Source organism: Osmerus eperlanus, unplaced genomic scaffold, assembly GCF_963692335.1.
Source record: "Osmerus eperlanus unplaced genomic scaffold, fOsmEpe2.1 SCAFFOLD_411, whole genome shotgun sequence".
NCBI classification, from domain to species: domain Eukaryota; kingdom Metazoa; phylum Chordata; class Actinopteri; order Osmeriformes; family Osmeridae; genus Osmerus; species Osmerus eperlanus.
In genome coordinates this window covers 1-25,193 of record NW_026911689.1, presented here as the reverse complement: position 1 = coordinate 25,193, position 25,193 = coordinate 1, and the positions used below count along the sequence as shown (strand labels likewise).

Genomic DNA, 25,193 nt, shown 5'->3' with positions numbered 1-25,193 from the left:
CTGCTGACTGTCTGGTCTGGAGTGGTCCAAAACTAACAACACAGAGACAACACACACACTTACACGGTTACACACACACACACACACAGACCAAACACACACTCTGGGGTCAGTCGAGCTATGAGTTCAACCCTCGTTTATGTCCAAGAAATGACCGGAAACCGAAGCCTTTTACGGCGTCATCTTTGTGTTGACCAGTATCGTGTGATCGACCTTGACACGGTCACAGATTTTCTTTTCATCCCCTCCGGAATTTTCTTTGTGTTCCTCCAAGTCATCCTACCCCTTCCTCCATTCCAAGCATTTTTACAATGTTTGTTCCGAGACCTTTACGGCGTCTCTGTCGTTGTTTACATACGTTTACAAACGAGCGGGGGGGCTGTCGACTCGTGGCCTGAAACGCAGAACATGTGGTCTTTCCATTTCACGTCCCCCCTTCTGGTTTCCTGGAGGTCCTTACCCCAAAACACATGTCAGAACCCGAACCTCACACCAGCCTCCTCCATGACCGTGGACTCTGTGGGATTGACTGTACGTACTGTAGACAGGAGTGTTTTTGGGCCGTGTGTGCGTTTGAGAGTCATGTCCGGCATCCAGCTACTAGCCCAGGAAGCTGGATATCAGATGTTTCCCCTACGGACGGACAAATGCTGACTCACACGCGAAGCACACTGCGGAACTGATTCGGGGGCGTTCCTCGGGTTACCTTGGATTCCGCAGCCCTTCTCCAGGGCGTCAAGGTGGGCGAGGATGGCGGGCGGAGGATTTCATTATCTCCTCTGATGGTGTCCACAGATCCAGGTCTACAGCGAGAGAACATCCATGTGTTCCGGCTATATCCATCTGATGGATGTGGACGGAACACGTAGACGTTCCGCGACATCTACGACTTTAACAGACATCTTCGTCTGTGACGTCAAAAGTAGAAACGGAACGCCTAGGGTGGTTCTGGGTCACACTGCTCCACGAGAGCGAAGAAAAGAGAGGTGAAAGGTTCTGGTTGATTCCCCACAGGCCAGCTGTGACCATTTACATTTAGCCATTTAGCAGACGCTCTTATCCAAAGCGACTTACAGTAAGTACAGGGACATTCTCCCGAGGCAAGTAGGGTGAAGTGCCTTGCCCAAGGACACGTCTTTTTTCACAGCCGGGAATCGGACCAGCAACCTTCTGATTACTAGCCCGATTCCCTAACCATTCAGCCACCTGACTCCCACCTGTGACCAGGTATGAAAGGAGTACTAGAAGACCACAATGGACACGACAGCGAGCTCTCACACCCGCCCTCCTTTTCCCTTTCTCTCCCGCTCCCTTCTCTCCTTCCCTCACCCTTTTTTTTCCGCCGCCGTCCGCATCTGTATGTCTTAAAACAGCCGCGTTGGTCTCCGAGTATCTCCCCTGCAGCCACACTGGCAGCGAGTCGGTCTCAACATCGTCAACATGTCCCATTTCTTCCTCACAAGGCTCAGAAGGACATCGCAGCATGGCTTTGTCATGCTGCGATGTCACGGTGTCGAAGGCAAGGTCAATAACAAAACGGCTAGTAAACGCTGTTGATTTTGGCATTCGGGGAATAATGAAAACAGAAAGAAAACTAAACAAATCGTCAGGAAACACTACGTTCAGTTTTTCTTCCATGACGAGATGTTGTAAAATCCCATCATTTGAAAGCTTTTTAAGCCAAGCAGGTTTTTATGCACTTATGAAATTAATTAAGGAGAGCAATGTTCTTGTTTTGATTTATGGTACGATCTCCGCACGCTGACGGTTTGGGTGGTTGGTTCTCGCGAACAACAGACCTCAAGCTTACTTTAGAAAAAGTCGTTTTTCATCGTTCGAATCGCTAGAACAAAGTGTGACCTGAGCCAAAACCAAGACAGGTTAAGCGTCAATTACCTTTTAGCCCCTGCTCAGCACTGAAATGTACATTAACCTTTGACCCCATGTGTGGGAGACACCCCAAGGAGCACAGCAGACCCTTGCTCAGAAGCAGGACCAGATGGAAGGTGGGATGGGATCGTCACCCCGCCAATAAAAGACGAGCGGACGTGCGCAAATGGCCTCGTATCGTCGGCGGACCAGCACCTTCCGGCTTCACGCTCTCTGAGGCTTGTGTAAACCACTCGACTGTTTACGGGCGGGCGGTGGGCTGAGGTGGGTGGTGGCGGGTGGTGGAGGTGGTGGAGGTGAGGGATTAACTGAGTCGGAACGGAATGAAATGGCATGGATTCGAATTGAACTGAATGGAACCGTGTTGAATAGGAACTGTTCTCAGGTCTGCGCGGCGGAGCAACTCTTCTCTCTTGCCAGTGAGCTGTCGTCGCTATAGCGACCCCCTCCAGAGATGGAACACCAGACACACCACAGGCAGAGCACATGGAGAAAACGGACTGAACCGTACGAGTTGACCGTTAGTTTGTGTGCATGTGCACTCTGGACTGTGCATGCATAATTGTGTGAGTGTGTGTGTGTGTGAATAGGTGAAGTGGTGTGTGTATGTGAATGTGTTTTGTCCTCCACATGTTCTGACAGGGTATGATGTCATCACCGTTGATGTGATATCATGCTTGCGTTCCATAGAACATGTACGTGATGGAGGTCTTGTTTTTACTTAAACAAATTCCAAAGTCAAATTCCAACCAGGCCAGATTATAATGTATATACTTATTATTTGCTTATGAGATACGACTCACCTTCACAGTATTTCTTAAGAAGACCAAGAAAAATCCTGTGAAACTGAGAAAAAAAACTATAAAATCTATAAACACAATAAAAATGTCACTGGATGGCTAGAACGTTTACAATTACTGAAGGCTAATTGAAAAACTGACGTAATTCAGGCATGATTTAATAGACTGTTGAGTATACTGCAGAAGTATGCTTTGACTCCAAAAAAGTGTCATTTTTATACGGGGGAAAGTCTGGGGATAACTGATGTTGAAGGATACTGTAAAGCAACTGTTTCTCCCTGCCGTGCCGGTCTCACAGCCAAAAGTCTCAAGTCGTTTGAGCGGTTCTTGAAAACGTCCCACTTTTTCTCATACCAAACAAACATCCAGGATGTTAGTTTCTGTGTGACTGTTTAGCAGACACGATGAACAAGGACCTTCAGCTTCTTAAGTGTTTCTAAACGAGCCTGTTTGGGGCAGTTATGACATCACGGACGACCTTGACAAGCGGGGTAAAGATTGCGAAATCCTTCCAGAGTTGGTCCATCTCCAATCTCCCGCTCTTTCGATTGACACGCAAAATGAAAAAATGCCATCAGACGGGGGGGCTATGTGTTTGTTTCGACCGCACTTAACTGCTTATGGTACAGCAGTAAGAAGTCACGGTTCATTAACTAAGAATGTTTAAGCTATGTACTCCCCCCAGGGTTGCATTACCGGAAAGGGATATGGACAAGTGAACTGACCCGGGCTCTTTTGAGGTTGTCCATTCAGGCACAGACCCGAAGGGAGGGGGATTAGCCAGGAGGTTCATCACAGCCTGAGGGGAGACAGCGTGCAGCCTGTAATCACGTTCTCTGTTTGTTTTGGAAAGGCTTATCTATTCTTTCATTACGGAGGGACCAAACGCATAGGTGAAAAACAAACACACCCCTCCCTCTCGAGTCGGCATCATCAGCTGTAGTGGCGTGAGGAGGAGGTGTGCTTGGTTTGTCTCGCAGGCATGCTGGCACACGAAGCCCTGGGCTGGGTCTCTCTGGCGATAACTCATCGGAGGGACACAGGTATTGACGGATCCTGTTGCAAGCTGAGGAGCGGAGGCCTCAACCCTGGGGGCCCCAGGGGTCTGTACACACACACACACACACACACACACACACACACACACGCACAGATAGACACACACACAGGCACGCACACCCACACAGACAGATAGGCACACACGCACAGACATGCATACGCATACGCACACACACACACACACACACACACACACAGATAGACACACACACAGGCACGCACACCCCCACAGACAGATAGGCACACACGCACAGACATGCATACGCATACGCACACACACACACACACACACACAGATAGACACACACACAGGCACGCACACCCCCACAGACAGATAGGCACACACGCACAGACATGCATACGCATACGCACACACACACACACACACACACACACACTCTACTGTATTGAAAGAAAGAAAGATTGAGAGCCAATGACAAGGAACTGTTCCATTGCCGCTGACGCTGTCAGGATTAACTGTCTGTAATAATAGTGTTTGTATGACCTTATTTCATGTCTTCCATTTGAGGAATAAAATACTTGACTGAGGTGAGGATGTGGTGTGTGTGTGTGGGGGGGGGGGTCAATGAGGGACACAAGTGTGTACCTGAATGATCTGCAATTTGAGAATGGATGGTTTTTATTTAATTAAACATTTTATTTATATATATTTAGAAAATAATGCACTTGATCAAATTACTTGAATTTCATGTCAAACCAGTTGTGAAACAGAGACTCAACTGTTTGCTGCATCAGAACCTTTTCTACATTTCAAAAATCCTAAATAAAAAAAAGCGATGGTTGAAGAAGGTCCGACTCTGAGTGCAGTTACTGCAGCTTGGTCTTGGTCTTCCTCCGGCCTCTGCAGCACAGCAGTCTGAGCAGGGCAGCAGTGGAGACCAGGAGGAGCCCCCCTGCAGCCAGCAGCAGCAGCAGCACGTCCACACAGTAGTAGGAGTACCAGGGCATCCTGTAGGCCTGGGTACGCAGGTGAGGAGCCCCCTTGTTCCGCATCACAAACTCCAGCCAGAAGATGGCGCTGTCCATAGGTTTGATAGGAGCGTCCCTGTGAAGGCGGGAAAGCCTCTGCATGTGGTGCCTGTAGCTGGGGTTGTGGAGGACCTCCTTCAGGGTCTGATGGAAGTTTGGTCCGTCGAGATCAGGCAGCTCCAAGATCTTAGCGGCTCCTCTTTCCTGCAGACGCAACAGGTTGTCGTGCTGGTCGAAGAAGAGAGGGATTCCCACCACAGGGGTCCCGTGGTAGATGGCCTCCTGGACTCCGTTTGTTCCTCCGTGGGCCACGAAGGCTCTGGTCTGGGGGTGACCCAGGAGGTCTTTCTGGGGCATCCACTTCACCAGCAGGGTGTTGTTGCCCAGAGTGGAGGGACGCTCGCCCCGATAATTCCAGATAACCTGAGGAACAGGTTCAAATCAAATTACACGTTTTACTACCAATCAATGAAAAGTATGTGATGACTTTATTGATATGCTCAAAAGTACCTTCTGCGGAATCTTGGCAAAAACGCTGCCAATCTCCTCTGCGATGTCATTGGGCAAAGTGTTGACCAGGGTCCCCAGGGACATGATCACCACTCCGTGTTCCCCAGCACTCTGAACAAACTCCTCCAGCTCTGAGGGCAGGGGCTGGGCCGGCCGGCACTGGAACCCCCCCATGTAGACCACATTGGGCATGGTGGGTCTGGGGAAGTCAAACACAAAGTCTGACCTAAAAAGCCAGATGTCTGCATCCTGCAGGAGGGAAATGACGTCACAGCCACCCTCTATGTGTTTCTGGCAAAGGGCATCATAGCTGGGCCCCACCATGAACCTCTGCTGGTACAGGATGATGCTGTAGAACAGTACGTTTTTCACCCTCTGGATGAAGTTCATCTCGTCTGTGAAGCCTGAGCCTGGCACCGGGATGTAGGAGAGGGGCGAGGGGGCGATGGCAAAGTGCCCCTCTCCGCTGGTGATCCAGCGGACGTTGAGCACCAGGGGCAGTTGGAGGTACTTAGCCAGAACTACCCCTCCTGCAATGGCAGGGTCCGTCAGAAACAGGTCGTACTGGGCATCCTTCAAGCCTTTGACGACGTCCTGGTCGTCCAGCAGGCGAGAGACCATCTGACAGCTCAGAAGGTGGGCCTCAGAGATCATGGACATGAACTGCTGGGTGAGCTTGAAGAAGGTCAGAGCCGACGCCCTCTCTCTCTGAGCCTGAAGGCACAAATCCACCAATCAATGAATGAACCCAAATGATCAACCAATCTATGAAATGCTTCTGTATTAAAACAGCATTTGTCCTTCCAGGACTGTTGCATTATATCAAAGAGGTGGTAAGGACTGGGAATGGTATTGCTGAGCGGCAGCGCATTTGACCACAGATCAAGAGGTTGTGAGTTCAAATCCCTCCATGGACTGCATGTCACATCGAAGAAAAGCACGTGATAAAAGACAACGTCGTAATGACTTTTCAAGACATACCTTCATGTGTTTCTCTAAGTAGGCGTCAAAGAAGTTGTCGAAAGCATGGTCCTCCCTGAGGGTGATGGAGTCGTAGAGAGGAGACTCCTCTGGGATGTACCAGCTGTTGGAGGCTCGGATCACCGTCAGGCTGTGTCCCCTGGCGTGGAGTTCCTCCATCAGGATCTTCATGTTGACCCAGTGGCTTCCATCCACGGGGAACACCAGGATCTTTCCCCCATGGCAGGGGGGAGGGAGCCGGAGGAACGTCAGGCAGACACTGAGAGAGCAGAAAACTCCCCAGGCCAGATTGGGAGTCATGGTGTCCGGAATAACCAAACTGTGAAAATAACTTTCAAAGGCTGTTGTTGCTGTGTGAACAAGGGTGGACTGACATTTAGACCATGGCTGTGTACCTGGACAGCAGTAAACAGATGTTGGAGTAGTGTCACCCATGTTCTCCTGCCAATGAATGTGTCGAGCAGTAATTACTGAATGACATAGGCTGCAAAACCTTCTTCCTCTCAAATGTTAATTTATGGATCTAATGAAAAGTCACATGCTTTTTAAAATAGATAAGTGATTTAAACTTCTACCATTGCATTGACCATACTTGACTTAAGATGCCCTGGTATTGACAGAGCTGCAGAGTCTGACGCTTTGAACATGAGAATCACGCACACCAACCAGTCCACACACTCACGCGACACGCCTCGTACATCTCACGCTAAGAATCCCCAAATCGTTCAATCGCTTCTTTCTTTTTCCATGTATGCGTTTCCATTTCCCCCCAAAATGTGCTTGTGCGCACAGCGCACTCACATGAACCATTGATGTCCCTATCAAAGCTGAAATTAAACATACACCCTTGCCCCCAATATATCACTGTAACCATACCTGAATTATTGTAAACATCTTAATATGCCATGAAGGCACATGTGCTGATTTTAGACACACAACTGGTGTTTTTAAGTTTAACGTAGTCTGTGTTGCAGCACAACTTTTGGTGTGTCCCCTCAGGAACTGCTCTAGAGAAATGTCCATGTAATTGTCCGCCCCTAAAGTTGATATCAGGTTTTCGCCCCTGCCCCAAACCACGCAATGTCACTCTGAACTTTTGTTGAAACTTGGCAGCCCTGTGTTAACTGTCTATAAACCTTTTTTTGAATCATTACCAAATCAAACTGTTTCCCAGCAATACATCCATGATTCACTTACCCTCGGCTTCCAAGTTGGGCAGTTACACCGCTCCAAGAACGACAGTCCCTGAGATCATCACATTTCTGTTTAAGTTCAAACTCCGGTCGGTCTCTGACATTTGAACAGACCTAATCTATGTAGATCATTCACCTACGGCACATGCAAGAAAGATAAAAGGTCATCTGAGTCAGGTATTGTAAAAGACCTGCAGATCATCTGATAGACCCACCAGCTTCAGCCCCTGATCACCAGCTTCAGCCCAAATTTGAACTCAGATTAATAGAATCATACATAAAAGAAGGGTGTCTAGTCTTTAGTTCCCAGCAAGTTGTGTAGTTGACTTTGAAGTTGATTTTGTAAAGCCAGTGATAGTATGACATAAGCTAGCAAGTGATTCAGTGGTGTTTTTACAGTTGTGATTGTGGTTATTCTGTTGGTTATTATGATGTGGTCATTGTGTGTCATGAGTTGATCTTTTGTTAAGCTGTACTCAATTTTTTTTGCCACAGTCAAGTAGATGTTATTGCTGTATTGCTTTGTTCAAGTAAAAAATACCCAGGAGTTCACCCAACTGGAAAATGTTACCTCATTTTTTATTAGTTAAATGAAGGCAATAATTTTAACAATGTACATCAGCCCTTTGTTGATATTTCAGTTCCAATTGATTTAGGCTGTGAGATTGAACAAGGTCCAATTCCCGGAGGATTTGAATGCAGTTACTGCAGCTTGGTCTTGGTCTTTCTCCGGCCTCTGCAGCACAACAGTCTGAGCAGGGCAGCAGTGGAGACCAGGAGGAGCCCCCCTGCAGCCAGCAGCAGCAGCAGCACGTCCACACAGTAGTAGGAGTACCAGGGCATCCTGTAGGCCTGGGTACGCAGGTGAGGAGCCCCCTTGTTCCGCATCACAAACTCCAGCCAGAAGATGGCGCTGTCCATAGGTTTGATAGGAGCGTCCCTGTGAAGGCGGGAAAGCCTCTGCATGTGGTGCCTGTAGCTGGGGTTGTGGAGGACCTCCTTCAGGGTCTGATGGAAGTTTGGTCCGTCGAGATCAGGCAGCTCCAAGATCTTAGCGGCTCCTCTTTCCTGCAGACGCAACAGGTTGTCGTGCTGGTCGAAGAAGAGAGGGATTCCCACCACAGGGGTCCCGTGGTAGATGGCCTCCTGGACTCCGTTTGTTCCTCCGTGGGCCACGAAGGCTCTGGTCTGGGGGTGACCCAGGAGGTCTTTCTGGGGCATCCACTTCACCAGCAGGGTGTTGTTGCCCAGAGTGGAGGGACGCTCGCCCCGATAATTCCAGATAACCTGAGGAACAGGTTCAAATCAAATTACACGTTTTACTACCAATCAATGAAAAGTATGTGATGACTTTATTGATATGCTCAAAAGTACCTTCTGCGGAATCTTGGCAAAAACGCTGCCAATCTCCTCTGCGATGTCATTGGGCAAAGTGTTGACCAGGGTCCCCAGGGACATGATCACCACTCCGTGTTCCCCAGCACTCTGAACAAACTCCTCCAGCTCTGAGGGCAGGGGCTGGGCCGGCCGGCACTGGAACCCCCCCATGTAGACCACATTGGGCATGGTGGGTCTGGGGAAGTCAAACACAAAGTCTGACCTAAAAAGCCAGATGTCTGCATCCTGCAGGAGGGAAATGACGTCACAGCCACCCTCTATGTGTTTCTGGCAAAGGGCATCATAGCTGGGCCCCACCATGAACCTCTGCTGGTACAGGATGATGCTGTAGAACAGTACGTTTTTCACCCTCTGGATGAAGTTCATCTCGTCTGTGAAGCCTGAGCCTGGCACCGGGATGTAGGAGAGGGGCGAGGGGGCGATGGCAAAGTGCCCCTCTCCGCTGGTGATCCAGCGGACGTTGAGCACCAGGGGCAGTTGGAGGTACTTAGCCAGAACTACCCCTCCTGCAATGGCAGGGTCCGTCAGAAACAGGTCGTACTGGGCATCCTTCAAGCCTTTGACGACGTCCTGGTCGTCCAGCAGGCGAGAGACCATCTGACAGCTCAGAAGGTGGGCCTCAGAGATCATGGACATGAACTGCTGGGTGAGCTTGAAGAAGGTCAGAGCCGACGCCCTCTCTCTCTGAGCCTGAAGGCACAAATCCACCAATCAATGAATGAACCCAAATGATCAACCAATCTATGAAATGCTTCTGTATTAAAACAGCATTTGTCCTTCCAGGACTGTTGCATTATATCAAAGAGGTGGTAAGGACTGGGAATGGTATTGCTGAGCGGCAGCGCATTTGACCACAGATCAAGAGGTTGTGAGTTCAAATCCCTCCATGGACTGCATGTCACATCGAAGAAAAGCACGTGATAAAAGACAACGTCGTAATGACTTTTCAAGACATACCTTCATGTGTTTCTCTAAGTAGGCGTCAAAGAAGTTGTCGAAAGCATGGTCCTCCCTGAGGGTGATGGAGTCGTAGAGAGGAGACTCCTCTGGGATGTACCAGCTGTTGGAGGCTCGGATCACCGTCAGGCTGTGTCCCCTGGCGTGGAGTTCCTCCATCAGGATCTTCATGTTGACCCAGTGGCTTCCATCCACGGGGAACACCAGGATCTTTCCCCCATGGCAGGGGGGAGGGAGCCGGAGGAACGTCAGGCAGACACTGAGAGAGCAGAAAACTCCCCAGGCCAGATTGGGAGTCATGGTGTCCGGAATAACCAAACTGTGAAAATAACTTTCAAAGGCTGTTGTTGCTGTGTGAACAAGGGTGGACTGACATTTAGACCATGGCTGTGTACCTGGACAGCAGTAAACAGATGTTGGAGTAGTGTCACCCATGTTCTCCTGCCAATGAATGTGTCGAGCAGTAATTACTGAATGACATAGGCTGCAAAACCTTCTTCCTCTCAAATGTTAATTTATGGATCTAATGAAAAGTCACATGCTTTTTAAAATAGATAAGTGATTTAAACTTCTACCATTGCATTGACCATACTTGACTTAAGATGCCCTGGTATTGACAGAGCTGCAGAGTCTGACGCTTTGAACATGAGAATCACGCACACCAACCAGTCCACACACTCACGCGACACGCCTCGTACATCTCACGCTAAGAATCCCCAAATCGTTCAGTCGCTTCTTTCTTTTTCCATGTATGCGTTTCCATTTCCCCCCAAAATGTGCTTGTGCGCACAGCGCACTCACATGAACCATTGATGTCCCTATCAAAGCTGAAATTAAACATACACCCTTGCCCCCAATATATCACTGTAACCATACCTGAATTATTGTAAACATCTTAATATGCCATGAAGGCACATGTGCTGATTTTAGACACACAACTGGTGTTTTTAAGTTTAACGTAGTCTGTGTTGCAGCACAACTTTTGGTGTGTCCCCTCAGGAACTGCTCTAGAGAAATGTCCATGTATTTGTCCGCTCCTAAAGTTGATATCAGGTTTTCGCCCCTGCCCCAAACCACGCAATGTCACTCTGAACTTTTGTTGAAACTTGGCAGCCCTGTGTTAACTGTCTATAAACCTTTTTTTGAATCATTACCAAATCAAACTGTTTCCCAGCAATACATCCATGATTCACTTACCCTCGGCTTCCAAGTTGGGCAGTTACACCGCTCCAAGAACGACAGTCCCTGAGATCATCACATTTCTGTTTAAGTTCAAACTCCGGTCGGTCTCTGACATTTGAACAGACCTAATCTATGTAGATCATTCACCTACGGCACATGCAAGAAAGATAAAAGTTCATCTGAGTTCACAGATATCAGGTATTGTAAAAGACCTGCAGATCATCTGATAGACCCACCAGCTTCAGCCCCTGATCACCAGCTTCAGCCCAAATTTGAACTCAGATTAATAGAATCATACATAAAAGAAGGGTGTCTAGTCTTTAGTTCCCAGCAAGTTGTGTAGTTGACTTTGAAGTTGATTTTGTAAAGCCAGTGATAGTATGACATAAGCTAGCAAGTGATTCAGTGGTGTTTTTACAGTTGTGATTGTGGTTATTCTGTTGGTTATTATGATGTGGTCATTGTGTGTCATGAGTTGATCTTTTGTTAAGCTGTACTCAATTTTTTTTGCCACAGTCAAGTAGATGTTATTGCTGTATTGCTTTGTTCAAGTAAAAAATACCCAGGAGTTCACCCAACTGGAAAATGTTACCTCATTTTTTATTAGTTAAATGAAGGCAATAATTTTAACAATGTACATCAGCCCTTTGTTGATATTTCAGTTCCAATTGATTTAGGCTGTGAGATTGAACAAGGTCCAATTCCCGGAGGATTTGAATGCAGTTACTGCAGCTTGGTCTTGGTCTTTCTCCGGCCTCTGCAGCACAGCAGTCTGAGCAGGGCAGCAGTGGAGACCAGGAGGAGCCCCCCTGCAGCCAGCAGCAGCAGCAGCACGTCCACACAGTAGTAGGAGTACCAGGGCATCCTGTAGGCCTGGGTACGCAGGTGAGGAGCCCCCTTGTTCCGCATCACAAACTCCAGCCAGAAGATGGCGCTGTCCATAGGTTTGATAGGAGCGTCCCTGTGAAGGCGGGAAAGCCTCTGCATGTGGTGCCTGTAGCTGGGGTTGTGGAGGACCTCCTTCAGGGTCTGATGGAAGTTTGGTCCGTCGAGATCAGGCAGCTCCAAGATCTTAGCGGCTCCTCTTTCCTGCAGACGCAACAGGTTGTCGTGCTGGTCGAAGAAGAGAGGGATTCCCACCACAGGGGTCCCGTGGTAGATGGCCTCCTGGACTCCGTTTGTTCCTCCGTGGGCCACGAAGGCTCTGGTCTGGGGGTGACCCAGGAGGTCTTTCTGGGGCATCCACTTCACCAGCAGGGTGTTGTTGCCCAGAGTGGAGGGACGCTCGCCTGAGTACTTCCAGATAACCTGAGAAAGAAAACAACATGGCCATGCCATAACCATAACAATTAACTCCATGAAAAATCAGACAGTTGAAAAGGAACAACATTTTTAAAAAACTTCAAATGACCTTTTGAGGCAGATTGGCAAAGACATTGGCGATTTGGTCAGTCAGGTTCTTGGAAAGCGAGTCCACCAGGGTCCCCAGGGACATGATCACCACTCCGTGTTCCCCAGCACTCTGAACAAACTCCTCCAGCTCTGAGGGCAGGGGCTGGGCCGGCCGACACTGGAACCCCCCCATGTAGACCACATTGGGCATGGTGGGTCTGGGGTACTCAAACACAAAGTCTGACCTCATCAACCATATGTCTGCTTCCTGCATGAAGGAAGTTAGGTCACTTCCTGCCTCAAAGTATTTATCCAGGATGGCCTTGTAATGTGGGTGAATCACAAACCTCTCTTTGTAAAGCTCATGGCATCGCATGAGGACATTTTCAACCCTTTGGAGGAAGGTCATCCGATCGGTGAAACCTGTGTATGTGATGGGGATGTAGGAGAGAGGGTAGGGGGCAATAACGGAGTGTGCCTCAGAGGGGGACGCCCAGCGGGCATTGAACACAAGAGGCAGTTTGAGGTAACGTCCCAAGAACACGCCCGGACTGATAGCGGGATCAGTCAGAAACAGATCAAAGTTCTTGAATCTCTCCATCAAGTCCTTGTCCTCGAGGATTGAGATTACAATCTCGCTGAACAGCTGGTGTCCGTTGTCCAACAGTTTGGTGAAGACCCTCTGCCAGGTCCAGATCGACCAGAGAGCTCGGCCCATGGAGACCGGAAACATGGGCGAGCTAAGGAGCTGAGAATCCAGGGTATCTCTAGAAGCAAAAAAGGGAACTTAATCACCTCAGATCATTAATCATTAAAACACAATTGGCTGTCAAAATGATGCTCAGTGATATCCCGACTGATAAGGGTGGACCTGGGTAAATCACAGACATCTATTACATGAGAGTAGTTTTAAGTAAATAAGCCTAAGACTAATTCTAGACATCATTTTACAGGTGCATTAATTAAGACATTAGGTAAGGTCTTAATTAACCTTAAGAAGGTGTCCCATTCTTCCAGGTAAACGTTTCTGTCTGGGACGGAGATGGTGGTGTAAAAGGGAGACTCCTCTGCGATGAACCACGAGTTGTTGCCTCGTATCACCGTGACGACGTGGCCTCTGGCATGGATCTCCTCTATGAGGATCTGCAAGGTACATGACAGAGCCTAATCAGTTACAACTGTATATGCAAATAACGTATAATACCCAAATCTTGGTTTTGTCTTCCCGCACCAGTAACACCAGTGGATCATATTGAGGTTTTGATCGCATAAGTGCCACGCGAAGACGCACAAAGGCATGGGGAAACGACAGGTTTTTTTTTCTCTCTCGTCAATCGTTTCTCTACGTGCCTTTCAGGGCTTCCACAGGAAACAAACACAACGAAGAAGAACAGAGGCGATCAAAACCTTCATGTTGATCCAGTGGCTGCCCTCTGCAGGGTAGACGAGGACCCGCCCCCCGCTACAGAGGGGAGGGATCAGTAGGAGGCCGAGACTGAGGACGGCCAGATGCCCCAATGCACGCCTGGATGACATCACAATGCACGCCTGGATGACATCACAATCTACACAAGAAGAAAACCGTGCTGCAACATTACCCTTCAAGACGCTTTTTTATTTTGACAAATCACAAATGCATTCCAGTCCCCAGTCAGGTTTTACATCCTGGTGAGACTCTTTCCTGGCTTGGGGGACTATCGTTTCCGTTCTGATTTGACCTTACAGCCACTGAGCTAGTTATGCAAGAGTATGAGTTCGATGTCAACAATTTGTTTCTATTATCATTGCTGTTTTTTGCTGAATGATATAGTTACCTTTAGATGTCCTATCCTGGAGTTGTGTTTGCTGCATGGGGCCACACTGGAGCTGAACGAATAAACAAGCACCAGACAGATTACAAAGGCAGTCCAGCCCAGAGTCCAAAGTCCCGACTCCTATTATGAGACTGCAAGTATTAAAAGCCAAAATGTACAAATGTAAAAAAAATCATAATTTACTTGAATAAAAATAATTGAAATTCCAAGCCGTACATTCACCGCAAGTCATAATCATGTAGATGTAGTATTTATTTGTTTAATCTTTGCTTCCTCGGGACTTCAGGGGTGTAGTGTGACAGTGGGCTGCGGCGTAGGTGTGGCTTAGCGATAAGGTAGGTGATAATATTAGAAGAGTAATTCCCAGCATACTTAACACATGCAGGCTAAAGGGGAACAGACAAACACAGTTCACAGTGGCAGCTGTTACTGAGTCTCCTCGACTTGCTCGTGGATTTGAGGTAGATCAGTGGTCCTTTGAGTTAGGTCGAATGAATCAGACACACAGACCTACAGCAGGGAAGCGTGTTTTAAAATGTGCATGTGCACAGGGTTGATGAAGCCCAGCCTTGGTGGTGCTGGGGGAGAGGGATGGCATGCGCTGTACACTGACAGTAATCTGACTGATTGTGCTATGCAGAATGTAAGCTATTGGAACGTTCCACGGCACATTCTGAGTTGCGTAGTTCTTCGCCGCTGTTCCATAAACACAGAAGTAAATGAGACATTGCTGATGTGTGTTTAAGGATCGTTAAAAACAGTTTCTAGGCGATGAGGACGTCTCCCGGGGATGTTTGAGGGACTCTGCGGAGCCGTCTGTTTCGACACTCTTCACTTCTTTTTCTGCGCATTTCATCTGCTTTTTTCGAATGTACTTTCTAATGTACTGTGGGAGGGTGCTGTTAAAGAGGTTTTAGAAGGAGGTGGTTGTACTGTTTGTGTGATACGTGTTATTTTATAAGCAACAAACAACAAAACAAACAAAAACTGTGTGAGAGAAAGCGAGAGAGCGAAAGCGAGAGAGAAAGAGAAAACAAGTGTTAGATAACTTTAGTACATTACACCCACACTGAATAAATGCCTGTTATCGTCAATGAGGCACTACAGCAGGCAGCCAGATGACAAATACACGTATACACCCTGATACCTACAGCATGTGGTCAATGTCAAATCAGCACACAAGATCATGAGCTATAAGTGTCACAGACTAAACGTTCCCCTTCCACTTCCTGTCCAGTCTACGATACACACTAATCCTCACACTTCCTATTGTCCATGGACATAACTGGGGGGCTCAGATGGCTGAGCGGTTAGGGAATCGGGCTACCAATCACAAGGTTGCCGGTTTGATTCCCGGCCGTGCCGGGATATTTGTTTGCTAATTATTTATAGTCATCCATTGATGTCAAAGTGTCTTTGTGAGGACACCACATGATACAAGCGATACTACACTGTCCAGAGCAGATTTCTTTTTTTTTAAGTGTATGACCAGCTGCATTCAATACTTACTTAACAGACCAAGACCACCACTGGCTTTTGTTTTATTAATCTTCGAGACGTTGGATGCTGCTGTAGTTACCTGGATCTCAGAGACTAATACTTGCTCTCCCTGTTTCAGAGAACTTTGCACAACCAAATCATCACGAGGAATATATATAAAACATGTTTGACCTGAGTTCAATACAAAATACAAAATTGTTGGGGCTGGAACAAGTCGCTGGTGGGTCCATCAGATGATCTGCAGGTAATTAAGCTGAACTCTGTGAAAATACTGTCTTTCTTACATGTGCCGTGGGTCACATACCTACCTGGATCAGGAATGTTCAACAGTCAGAGGCCGACTGAAGATTGAACTAGGACAGAAATGTGACGGTCACAGTGACTGCCATGCTTGGAATGTTGAAACATCTGGACTCAGATGTTTCAACATGTTTCAACATGTTTCAATTCACTCTGCTGTGAATGATTCACAGCAGAGTGAATCATTGACAGATTGACAGAAAGGGTGTGATTTGGTAACGATTCAAAATGGTTTGTAAGACAGTATGACAGTTTACATACAAGGGCATCTGAAGTCGAGTATTGTCAATGCTATGGTAAAAGTTTAAATCACTTATCTTTATTGAAAGAAAAGTGACTTTTCATTAAAACCATAGATTCACATTTGAGAGGAAGAAGGTTTTGCAGCCTATGTCATTCAGTAATTACTGCTCGACACATTCATTGGCAGTAGAACATGGGTGACACTACTCCAACATCTGTTTACTGCTGTCCACCAACCACCACACTTCCATCAGACCCTGAAGGAGGTCCTCCACAACCCCAGCTACAGGCACCACATGCAGAGGCTTTCCCGCCTTCACAGGGACGCTCCTATCAAACCTATGGACAGCGCCATCTTCTGTCTGGAGTTTGTGATGCGGAACAAGGGGGCTCCTCACCTGCGTACCCAGGCCTACAGGATGCCCTGGTACTCCTGCTACTGTGTGGACGTGCTGCTGCTGCTGCTGGCTGCAGGGGGGCTCCTCCTGGTCTCCACTGCTGCCCTGCTCAGACTGCTGTGCTGCAGAGGCCGGAGGAAGACCAAGACCAAGCTGCAGTAACTGCATTCAAATGCAGTTACTGCAGTTAGTTTCCAGTTAGTTTCACACGTTTCATGTAGTTTGTATGCACGGATGTGTGTGAGAATATGTGCTGTTGGTTTGTCACAACCGATCTTATACTTGTAATCACTTCAAATGTGATGTTTGTTCATTAAAACCACTTGTTTGAAAGTACATAATTGTTCTGCTACAGTCTTATCAGACATATATGTTACTGTCTTTGAAAATGACTTTTGGATAAAAGCTTTAAACTTTATTAGTTTCTCTCCATTCCTCCGATCACTGACACTCTGTGACTTCTGACCGAGACAGTTGACCTACCGAAGATCTGCTGACCTGACTTGAATTGACTTAATTTAATAAAGTTGGAGGCAGACAGTGTTTACTTTAGCTGTCGAGCCACTACTCCTGCACATGCTCAGATTCCTGTCCAAGTCCTGTCCAAAATGTGTGCCTCGTAAAATACATACCAGATATGCTGGAAACTGGAACATATCAACTGTCATATTTTGGTGAAGAAATGAAGCATAGTTTCCATTTTCAAAGCAGAGCACAACATCCAAGTCCTTCATTATGTTTTTTCCGCACCTCTTAATGCTCCATGCAGTTTCAGTCCAAATACATGCAACTGATTCAAGGGAGAAAGTCAATAAAAACTACCTAAAACATTGACCATTATTATGTCAAATTAAATAATCCAAGGAATGTATTTTTCAATGTATGGTGAATCAAACTACAGTAAACATTGAAAATCCAGACCAGATAGGTCAACTAAATCGATTGCAAAACGATTCCACAATGTTCCCTTGAAACAACCAGTGTCTAGAGAGAAGAAAAGTGTCTTTGATACATCACCAGTTCACATGGTTATGATTTCTAATGTGGCTGCTACAAGTCCTTCAAACTCCAGCAACAGGCTGAATCACATTTGAAGTTCCTGGAGCTTTGGCCTCCTACATTGATCCATGAAAAAAAAGGATCTGAGAAAATATCCCCCAGATCCTGAATGATGTAAAATGATAGATGAGAGTTGGATCCAGATTTGGTTAAGTGGTTCCTGCGACAAGGCATATGAGAGTAAAGAAAGAGAATTGTGTGTATGTACAGTATGTGTATGTGGGGGGGTGTGTGGGGGGGTGGGGGGAGGGGGGGTAGGTGTGTGTGTGAGTGTGTGTAAAGTTGTATATTTGCGTGTGCGTGTATGTGTGAATTCACAGTATGTACCAAACACGTATTCCAAATCCTCTCTTTCCAAAGGAGGTGCAACACAATACTTGTGCACATGACACCTGTCTTGTTCAGCCACGTATCAGACAGACCTTGACTGGGACAACCCCCCCCCCCCCCCCCTTCGATGGTGAATTTCCCGGAAAAGGTTTCAGCTGTGGTCCACAACTCCACACACAGAATCCCACTCTCCACATCTGTGTGTGGGGAGTCCCTCGTAACCAAGGAGACAGGTGTCCCCTGACAACAGAACATAGGAAATTGTGACGCTGAGGTATGTGTGTGTGTGTTCGTTCCATATTCCATTGGACTTCGGCACCGTCTCCCGTTTGTCTCTCTGCCTCCTGCTTTCTTTCGACATGTCTCTCCCTTCTCAGTGCATGCACCCTGGTTTAGGAGAAAAAAAAGTTGATCAAGGCAGGAATTTGATGATGTCACTGTATGTGTTCTCTCTCAGTCGTGTACGAGCCAGTTTTTGAAAGCAGCGAGGCATTGGCAGCTGTCGACTCCACCAAAGTTTATAAATGGAAGTCCTTGTACACCTGATCAAAGGGATGTGTGTGTGTGTGTGTTGGTGTGTGTGTGGGTCTGTGTGTGTGAGTAGAAGTAGAACCTATCACGCCTGGACGACGCCCCTCCCCTCTCAAACACACAGATACACACACTTGCAATTAATTCGCGAAAGTAAAGTGCTATAGTATGTTCCTGTTTGTATCCAAGGACAACCTGGGAAGATGATATCCTTCCCTCTACTGACACCAATTCATGAATCTCACATTGCAGCACATCTAGATCTGGTTCTGGACCCACCAGCTATAGCCATGTCCAAGAGAGGAGGGGACCATGATTGATTGACTGCTATCTCCATCCAACATGCTAGAACTGAAGCTAATTCGCCACAGAGAAAGCTGAAATCGTGTTCCATATTGAGGATTCACATCACATTGTGCTGACACGGGGTGTGTGTTGACTTAGTAGCATGATTAATGATTCTCCATGAAACAAAATTATATATATATTAAAAGGACGGAGAAAGTTCGCAATGTTCTGTGTGAGTATCACATACACAATTTGGCACGAGAAAATTATAAACAAAATGTAATTCCATCCAACTATCCATCCGTCCTCGATCCACTCATGCATCAATCCATCCATCCATCCACACATCCATTCATCAATCCATCCATCCATCCATGCATTCATCCATCCATCCATCCATCCACACATCCATCCATCAATCGGCGATGACATAGAGCTAACTCTCCAACAATCTACTCTGGAACTGAACGTAAGATTTACTTTAGGAGGAATTGGGTCCCAAACTGCCTGACAACACATTCCTCTCCCCCCTCCCAGCTTAGCATCTTGCCCCCAGCTCGGTTCCAGACCCACTGCTCGGTTCCAGACCCACTGCTGTGTCCAGCTGCATGTGGTTACAGCTGAAAGCTGCTGTCATACACTGTCCTCATCGCAATGGGTGCACCGTTTCCTATCCGGCGAAAAAATTATCACAAAAACATTTCATGTTGCCTCGTGTTTGGACCAATGGAACTTTCAGATCATGGGGATTGTGTCTCCAAAATAAAAACCAGGGTTAACGTTTGCGCTGCACAATGCTATTGTTAGCGGCTTTCGCTCTGGGTTTTTCAAAGTAGGAAAGACACCTCTGGAGCATCGCAGTCGACATCTGGAAATCCATTTCCTCTGTGATGTTATCTCGCAACGACAGGCAACAACTCCTGCTCTCTGTGTCGCTGGCGGTGGTACCCCATGGCCCAGGCTGGGTGTGTGATCTCATACTGTAGTGGTAAAATATGCCTGTGGTCCAGCACAATGACTCTGTGGAGTCGGATGGGATAATTAGTTCCAAGACTGTGGGTCTGCATAGCTGCGTGTCGGATGACTCCGACAGATTGTTCTAATATTGCGTCACTCACGGCAGATGAGGGACATAGGACTGTTCTCTTGGCTTCCTGAAACAGGATTGCAACATCAAGCTTTTAAAACCAGAGAGGGGGTCTGAAATGTGTGTGTGTGTGAGCGTGTGTGCGCGTTCATGCTCGTGTGTATGCGTGTGCACCTGTGCACACACACGTGTGTGTGTGTCCTTTAGGGACAAGAGGACAATAATATGACATGAATGATGGATCCCACATGCCTTGTGCAGGATAAAGTCACAACCAGAAGCCTTAAGATAAAAAAAGTAGCAGGTAGGAGCCTCAGTAAGAAAGATAACACACTAGTTACGCTCTCCAGTGCCAGACTGAATTCCTCCTTCTCACGGGCGGCCGCACAGTGGAGGACAGTCAAGGCAGCAGCTCGGATTGCTTATGACATCCCAGGCTGATGACATCACTGACTGATGACAGCTAATCCCTGATTACATACAGGCGTGTCCTCTGATCTGACCTAAAACCTCCATGTTGGATACGGCCCTAATCATGCCCCGCAAGTCCGGGCACGTGTCGGTCCTCTTGGGGAATGACGTTAAGCCCTGTCCAGCTTCAGCCATCAGTCTCCAACACACAACTCGGGTCCTGTGTCCAGCTCTCCAGGACCATTCTGAGGTGCTCCGCTGGCTCTTTCACAAGCTTGGAGGAGCTGTGTAAGACCCGGTTGTTCCAGCAACCGTCCTGGTTCTGATGTAATGATGGATCCCTGCCCAAGACGATGGTGCCATGGTTCCTTGCTCCACGTCCTCTCCTTGTTCTCTCTGTCTCTCTCTTTCTCTCTCTTTTTCTTTCTCTGTGTCTCTCTTTCTCTCTCTCTTTCTCTCTCTTTCTCTGTCTCTCTTTCTTTCCCTCTCAATCTGTCTCTTGTTGACTCTCGTCGTGTCTCGATCAATCCCTCTGGCCCCCCTCTCTCTCTCACACCTCCACCTCTCTCTCTCATTCTCTCACACCCCCCTCTCTCACACACCTCTACCTCTCTCTCTCTCTAATTCTCTCACACCCCCTCTCTCACACACCTCCACCTCTCTGTCTCTCTCTCTCTATCTCTCTCGCCCCCTTCGCTCTAAAACCAAGGACCAGACGACAGTTGTCCCATTCGATCATAACGTTTTATTGAACACGTATTTCCAAAACAGGCAGAGGTAAGAAGGTGTTGAGAAACGTGATTAAACATGAGCATATAAAAGGTTCCCAACCCGACGACAGAGTCAGTGTTCTGAAGGCACACACACAGAAACAAACAAGGCTTCCCAAAACAAAAGGAGTGAGAATCATAATTATTTATCGACATACAGTAGGAAAACCAAAGAACTGTAAAAAAAAACTGGAACAGCATTGCGGAATAGCATTGCAGATCAGCAAAGCATTGCTTAATTCCTATGAGTTGAGATATAGTAAAGGATGCCAGCACCATAAAAAAAAGCCATTAGAAAAGTATTCAATCAAGTCATTTTTTTTACACAGTGACAAGATATGAAAAAACAAAACAATAAACAAACAACATAATTCCCTCCACGTTCAAAATATCTCACACTTCTGTCCACATCCAACAATTCCCATTATCCTCGCGTACATACTTACTTACATGTGAATCCTTTTCCATCCTATTGCATTGCTGAAACACATCACTTGTCTGCAACCGCCACCAACTCCCGTGACAAACTGTTATTTTACCCAGACATGGCTGTTAGCCAAGGTCTCACTGTAATGATTCTAAAGCCTCAAGTTGGAAACTGTTCAACTTTTGGCCAACGCACATCTTTTAAATGAACCTAAAGTGCGCGATGCCTCCGCTTTGTCTACGAAAACTAAACTAAACAAACAAACGAAATGGTGGAAGATTGGCCATGGTGTTAAGATGGGTCTGAATTTTCCATTGGCCCAGTAACTTGCTATAGGTGTGTCGAGAGTGTTAATTGGTCGTTCGGTATCTTGCTTGCTCCTGGACTTTCCTCGGGTCTCTGAGGTGAGCTTGAAGGTGATTACGAGTGGCTGGGTTCACTGTCTGGAATTGTTGTGGCGCCTCACCAGCCTGGTTCTCCTCTTCTTCACACCTGCTGACCGAAAGGGAGAGGGAGAGAAAAATATCGAAAGATAAAGAGGGTGAGACAAAGAGAGAGAGAGAGACAGAGAGAGAGAGAGAGAGAGAGAGAGAGAGAGAGAGAGAGAGAGAGAGAGAGAGAGAGAGAGAGAGAGAGAGAATGAGGTTTGGAGAAGCACAAGAGGGAATTGTTTAATTCATTGGCTGTCCAATGAAAACAAATCCAAAGACAGTTGATTTAAACGACACATATTTTCCAGTGAGGATCATGGCGCGTTCACGACCGGTTCTTGTCGATGCAGTTCGTCTCGACACAAACACGTTGTTCTGTTCTCTGGTATGTTTACCTGGGGCTCTCCTGGATTGAGCCGGCTTCCCTCCATCTGGAATGGAAGAGACAAACCAGGCCCATTTACACATGCAGAACACTAAAAACACACGGCTGACACATGGTTATTCATCTGAAGGCAGAAGAAAAAAACGGCTGAATTCAACAGATAATGGAAAAGAACAGTAATCTAGTCTTCAGGAGAGTGTAAGAAAAAAAGAAAAAAGTAAAGTGTTCCATAACGGAAGATTGTTTTCTGGACCTTGGATGAGTTTAGTGATCCTCTGTGACTCTGCATCGATCAGCTCTGGGTCGCCATGGATGGTGGTGATTTTAGAGAAATCGGGTCCTGAAGATGACAACAAACAGTTAGACCAAAATGGCCAACCATGGTAGACTTCCTATAGTGGAGTACCTGTCCCAACACACCCAAAATGCCTTCTGTCTTTCCTTTCTTTCTCAAGGTAACCACAGCTGGTATTAAACTGAGTTCAACCAGCAGTAATTTAATCCCAGGGTTAGAGAGCCCTCCACTACTTTATAGTGACGGAAATGGTTTCAAATTGAATTTCAGCCTGGGTCTGGATAGCTTCAAAAAAGAGAGGAAAGAAGTTTTTTTGTAAGTACATTTACGGTACAAGGCTAGACACAACCAGTATTTAAACGATATTGAGGAGAATGTAATTCGTTTAAGGAGGCCCTACCTCAATGATTTGAGGCTGGAACTGGCGGATGGATCCGGCTCCACCTTGAGTGCGGCAGCGGAGAAGTGGTTGAAAGTCACTTAACTACTTAGCAACGTGTACTGACAGACTGATGGTACGGAACGTACACACGACTACACCTCCTCCGCCAACCTTGACAGACAATGCATGCACATTCACACACACACACTCTCCATCTCTCTCACACACTCTCTATCTCTCTCTCTCTCTCTCTCATCCTCTCACTCTCTCTCTCTCTCTCTCCTCTCTCACTCTCTCTCTCAACTCACTCACTCTCTCACACACACACACATCACTCTCACTCACACATTCTCCATCTCATCTCTCTCTCTCTCTCTCTCTCTCTCTCTCACACATTCTGTCTCTCTCTCTCTCTCTCTCTCTCTCACACACACATTCTTCTCTCTCACACATTATGTCTCTCTCTCACACACACACATTCACTCTCTCTCACACACACTGACTGTAGCTAAGTCAGACACTGACAGACAGATGAAGGGATAGACATATAGATGGATAGAGACAGACACGAAAAAATCTCCCATGCACCAACGTGTTTTTGCGAAAATATCCTCAGATTTCTGAAATGCCTTCGTTTAGGTTTTGAGATGTGGTGTTGGAGCAGCCAAACGACTGAAATTCGTGTCTGTTTTCTGCTGTGGTTTTTCCACATCAGCCATAAATGTCTGACAACACGAAAGACAGAACACATTTATATTGGTCATGCATGACAGCCTCACTGTGCTTCTACAAACATCATAAACCAATGTGATTTAATGATGTTTGGCTGGGAGGTTGTCCGAGGCACAGAAACAGCCATACAGCCAAGTCAGTTATTACCCTTACATGTTATAATTGATGGGACTCTGATGCTCACCCAACATTACAGCAGTATTCAAATACAATATCCCTTCTGTGGAACTGTCTGTTATGGAGGTACTTGTGAATGTTTTGGCTTGAAAGCACAGTTGGTGGGTGTCCATTTTGAGTCATGAGACTACAGTAGATATGATTAACGCTTTATGGTTAAAGGGAAAAATTATAGAATAGAGGAGGGTAAACAAAAACAAAAAGAAAAGAAAAGTTGATTTCAAACAGCTGTATTTCATTGAAGATTTGGCAGATACACCCCGGCATGACACTCTTGATTCAGACTTAATTCAGATGTTTTGAATCACACGTTTAACCGCAGGCCAACTATCAAGAGCTTAATGAGATCCAAACTTTAGTCTGGTTAGCGAGGGTGAATCTGCCATGAGCTACCATGGCTGGAAAGCCTGCTTGCTCCTGGAGCCAATTGCATGCATGCTTTCACAAAGTCTACCGTGAAGTGAATATCATCCATTCATGGTTTATCCACCATTTTGTTGGATTTCGGTTTCAAACTGAATCCTCCCTTTTGCGTTAATCGTGCAGACTAGATAATTAATTCAATGAAATTGACTGATGGATTAGATTAAATATGAATGATATTCCTTGTACTTTTTAGTATTTTGAGATCTAGAACAATAGCCTTTTAGATTTTTTTCGAATTGAATGACCATTTAAAAGTCGAAATTTCATCTGGCTACATATTCAGTCCTCAAGAAAGTTGGCACGGGAGGGAGTGGGACATTCGTTAGGAGGTGAGGGATAAGAACCACCATTTTGGTTTCGGTCGCTCCGGTCGGCATTTCCTGTGCTCATGCCCAATCAGACAAGAGGCGGACTTGCAGATTTGTCTGACTAACCTCCCTCAATGATTCGCTTGATCTCCTCGTCCTGGAGAATGCGAACCTCACTTTCCAGAAACTTCTGGACCTTAGTCACCTCTAATGGGACCCAAAACGTTTTAGGGGTCAGATACACATCATTAAGTGAAGATGTGCTGATGAAAGGAAATGCATGGCAGAGAACGGTAGAACAGTTCCAACGCACATCGACACATGGACTGATTTTAGGAGACCCAACATCTTCACAGTTTCTCCACCAACACAATGAAAGCTTCAGAAAATGCCCCTTCCCTTACTGTACTTTGAACTCAGTTTGAATGCGATAATGTCCATTGTCAATGAGATTGAGTGAAATGGACTTCAAAACTGATCAGAACATGTTCAATAGCCTAGGCCAGTATAGGAGAAGGGCACATTTCCCTGTGTCATCCATGCAGAT

The 25,193-nt window shown here is 46.7% G+C and overlaps 3 protein-coding genes and 1 long non-coding RNA gene across 9 annotated transcripts; all 4 read right to left on the bottom strand.

Annotated features, from left to right (window-relative positions):
- Positions 1 to 4,404: 4,404 nt before the first annotated feature.
- On the bottom strand, positions 4,405 to 6,544 carry LOC134016466 (UDP-glucuronosyltransferase 2C1-like). Its single transcript, XM_062455832.1, has 3 exons — positions 6,231 to 6,544; positions 5,250 to 5,963; positions 4,405 to 5,162 (listed from the first exon to the last, which is right to left on the bottom strand). Exons 1-3 carry the CDS (start codon positions 6,528 to 6,530, stop codon positions 4,578 to 4,580), a joined length of 1,599 nt encoding a protein of 532 aa, XP_062311816.1. The 5' UTR covers positions 6,531 to 6,544; the 3' UTR covers positions 4,405 to 4,577.
- A 1,581-nt stretch (positions 6,545 to 8,125) lies between these two features.
- Positions 8,126 to 10,092, bottom strand: LOC134016462 (UDP-glucuronosyltransferase 2C1-like). Its single transcript, XM_062455827.1, has 3 exons — positions 9,779 to 10,092; positions 8,798 to 9,511; positions 8,126 to 8,710 (listed from the first exon to the last, which is right to left on the bottom strand). The coding sequence occupies exons 1-3, from the start codon at positions 10,076 to 10,078 to the stop codon at positions 8,126 to 8,128; spliced, it is 1,599 nt and encodes a 532-aa protein (XP_062311811.1). The 5' UTR covers positions 10,079 to 10,092.
- Positions 10,093 to 11,683: 1,591 nt separating this feature from the next.
- Positions 11,684 to 14,870, bottom strand: LOC134016463 (UDP-glucuronosyltransferase 2C1-like). Of its 4 annotated transcripts, none has more exons than XM_062455829.1 (4): positions 13,760 to 14,870; positions 13,296 to 13,495; positions 12,372 to 13,068; positions 11,684 to 12,268 (listed from the first exon to the last, which is right to left on the bottom strand). In XM_062455829.1, exons 1-4 carry the CDS (start codon positions 13,886 to 13,888, stop codon positions 11,684 to 11,686), a joined length of 1,611 nt encoding a protein of 536 aa, XP_062311813.1. In that variant the 5' UTR covers positions 13,889 to 14,870. The 4 variants fall into 4 exon arrangements, with proteins under 4 accessions (XP_062311813.1, XP_062311812.1, XP_062311815.1 ...); XM_062455828.1 differs by having other exon boundaries at positions 12,372 to 13,119; positions 13,344 to 13,495; XM_062455831.1 differs by having other exon boundaries at positions 12,372 to 13,034; positions 13,304 to 13,495; positions 13,760 to 14,869.
- A 6,173-nt stretch (positions 14,871 to 21,043) lies between these two features.
- LOC134016464 (uncharacterized) lies at positions 21,044 to 25,186 on the bottom strand. 3 transcript variants are annotated; one of them, XR_009929525.1, is made up of 4 exons: positions 24,773 to 25,186; positions 22,580 to 22,666; positions 22,337 to 22,372; positions 21,044 to 22,005 (listed from the first exon to the last, which is right to left on the bottom strand). It is a non-coding gene; the product is annotated as an uncharacterized LOC134016464 (long non-coding RNA). The 3 variants fall into 3 exon arrangements; XR_009929524.1 differs by lacking the exon at positions 24,773 to 25,186 and having other exon boundaries at positions 22,580 to 23,237; XR_009929523.1 differs by lacking the exon at positions 24,773 to 25,186 and having other exon boundaries at positions 21,044 to 22,002; positions 22,580 to 23,234.
- Between the last annotated feature and the right edge of the window lie 7 nt (positions 25,187 to 25,193).

Bases quoted from the DNA above. Each gene is read 5' to 3' on its own strand.
- LOC134016462 (XM_062455827.1), bottom strand. From the start codon at position 10,078: ATGACTCCCAATCTGGCCTGGGGAGTTTTCTGCTCTCTCAGTGTCTGC. The intron at 9,512-9,778 runs GTATGTCTTGAA...TTGTGCCTTCAG, and splicing joins ACTTAGAGAAACACATGAAG to GCTCAGAGAGAGAGGGCGTC. The intron at 8,711-8,797 runs GTACTTTTGAGC...CCTGTTCCTCAG, and splicing joins TTGCCAAGATTCCGCAGAAG to GTTATCTGGAATTATCGGGG.
- LOC134016463 (XM_062455828.1), bottom strand. From the start codon at position 13,888: ATGTCATCCAGGCGTGCATTGGGGCATCTGGCCGTCCTCAGTCTCGGC. The intron at 13,496-13,759 runs GTTTTGATCGCC...TGTACCTTGCAG, and splicing joins GCCACTGGATCAACATGAAG to ATCCTCATAGAGGAGATCCA. The intron at 12,269-12,371 runs GTCATTTGAAGT...TTTCTTTCTCAG, and splicing joins TTGCCAATCTGCCTCAAAAG to GTTATCTGGAAGTACTCAGG.
- LOC134016466 (XM_062455832.1), bottom strand. From the start codon at position 6,530: ATGACTCCCAATCTGGCCTGGGGAGTTTTCTGCTCTCTCAGTGTCTGC. The intron at 5,964-6,230 runs GTATGTCTTGAA...TTGTGCCTTCAG, and splicing joins ACTTAGAGAAACACATGAAG to GCTCAGAGAGAGAGGGCGTC. The intron at 5,163-5,249 runs GTACTTTTGAGC...CCTGTTCCTCAG, and splicing joins TTGCCAAGATTCCGCAGAAG to GTTATCTGGAATTATCGGGG.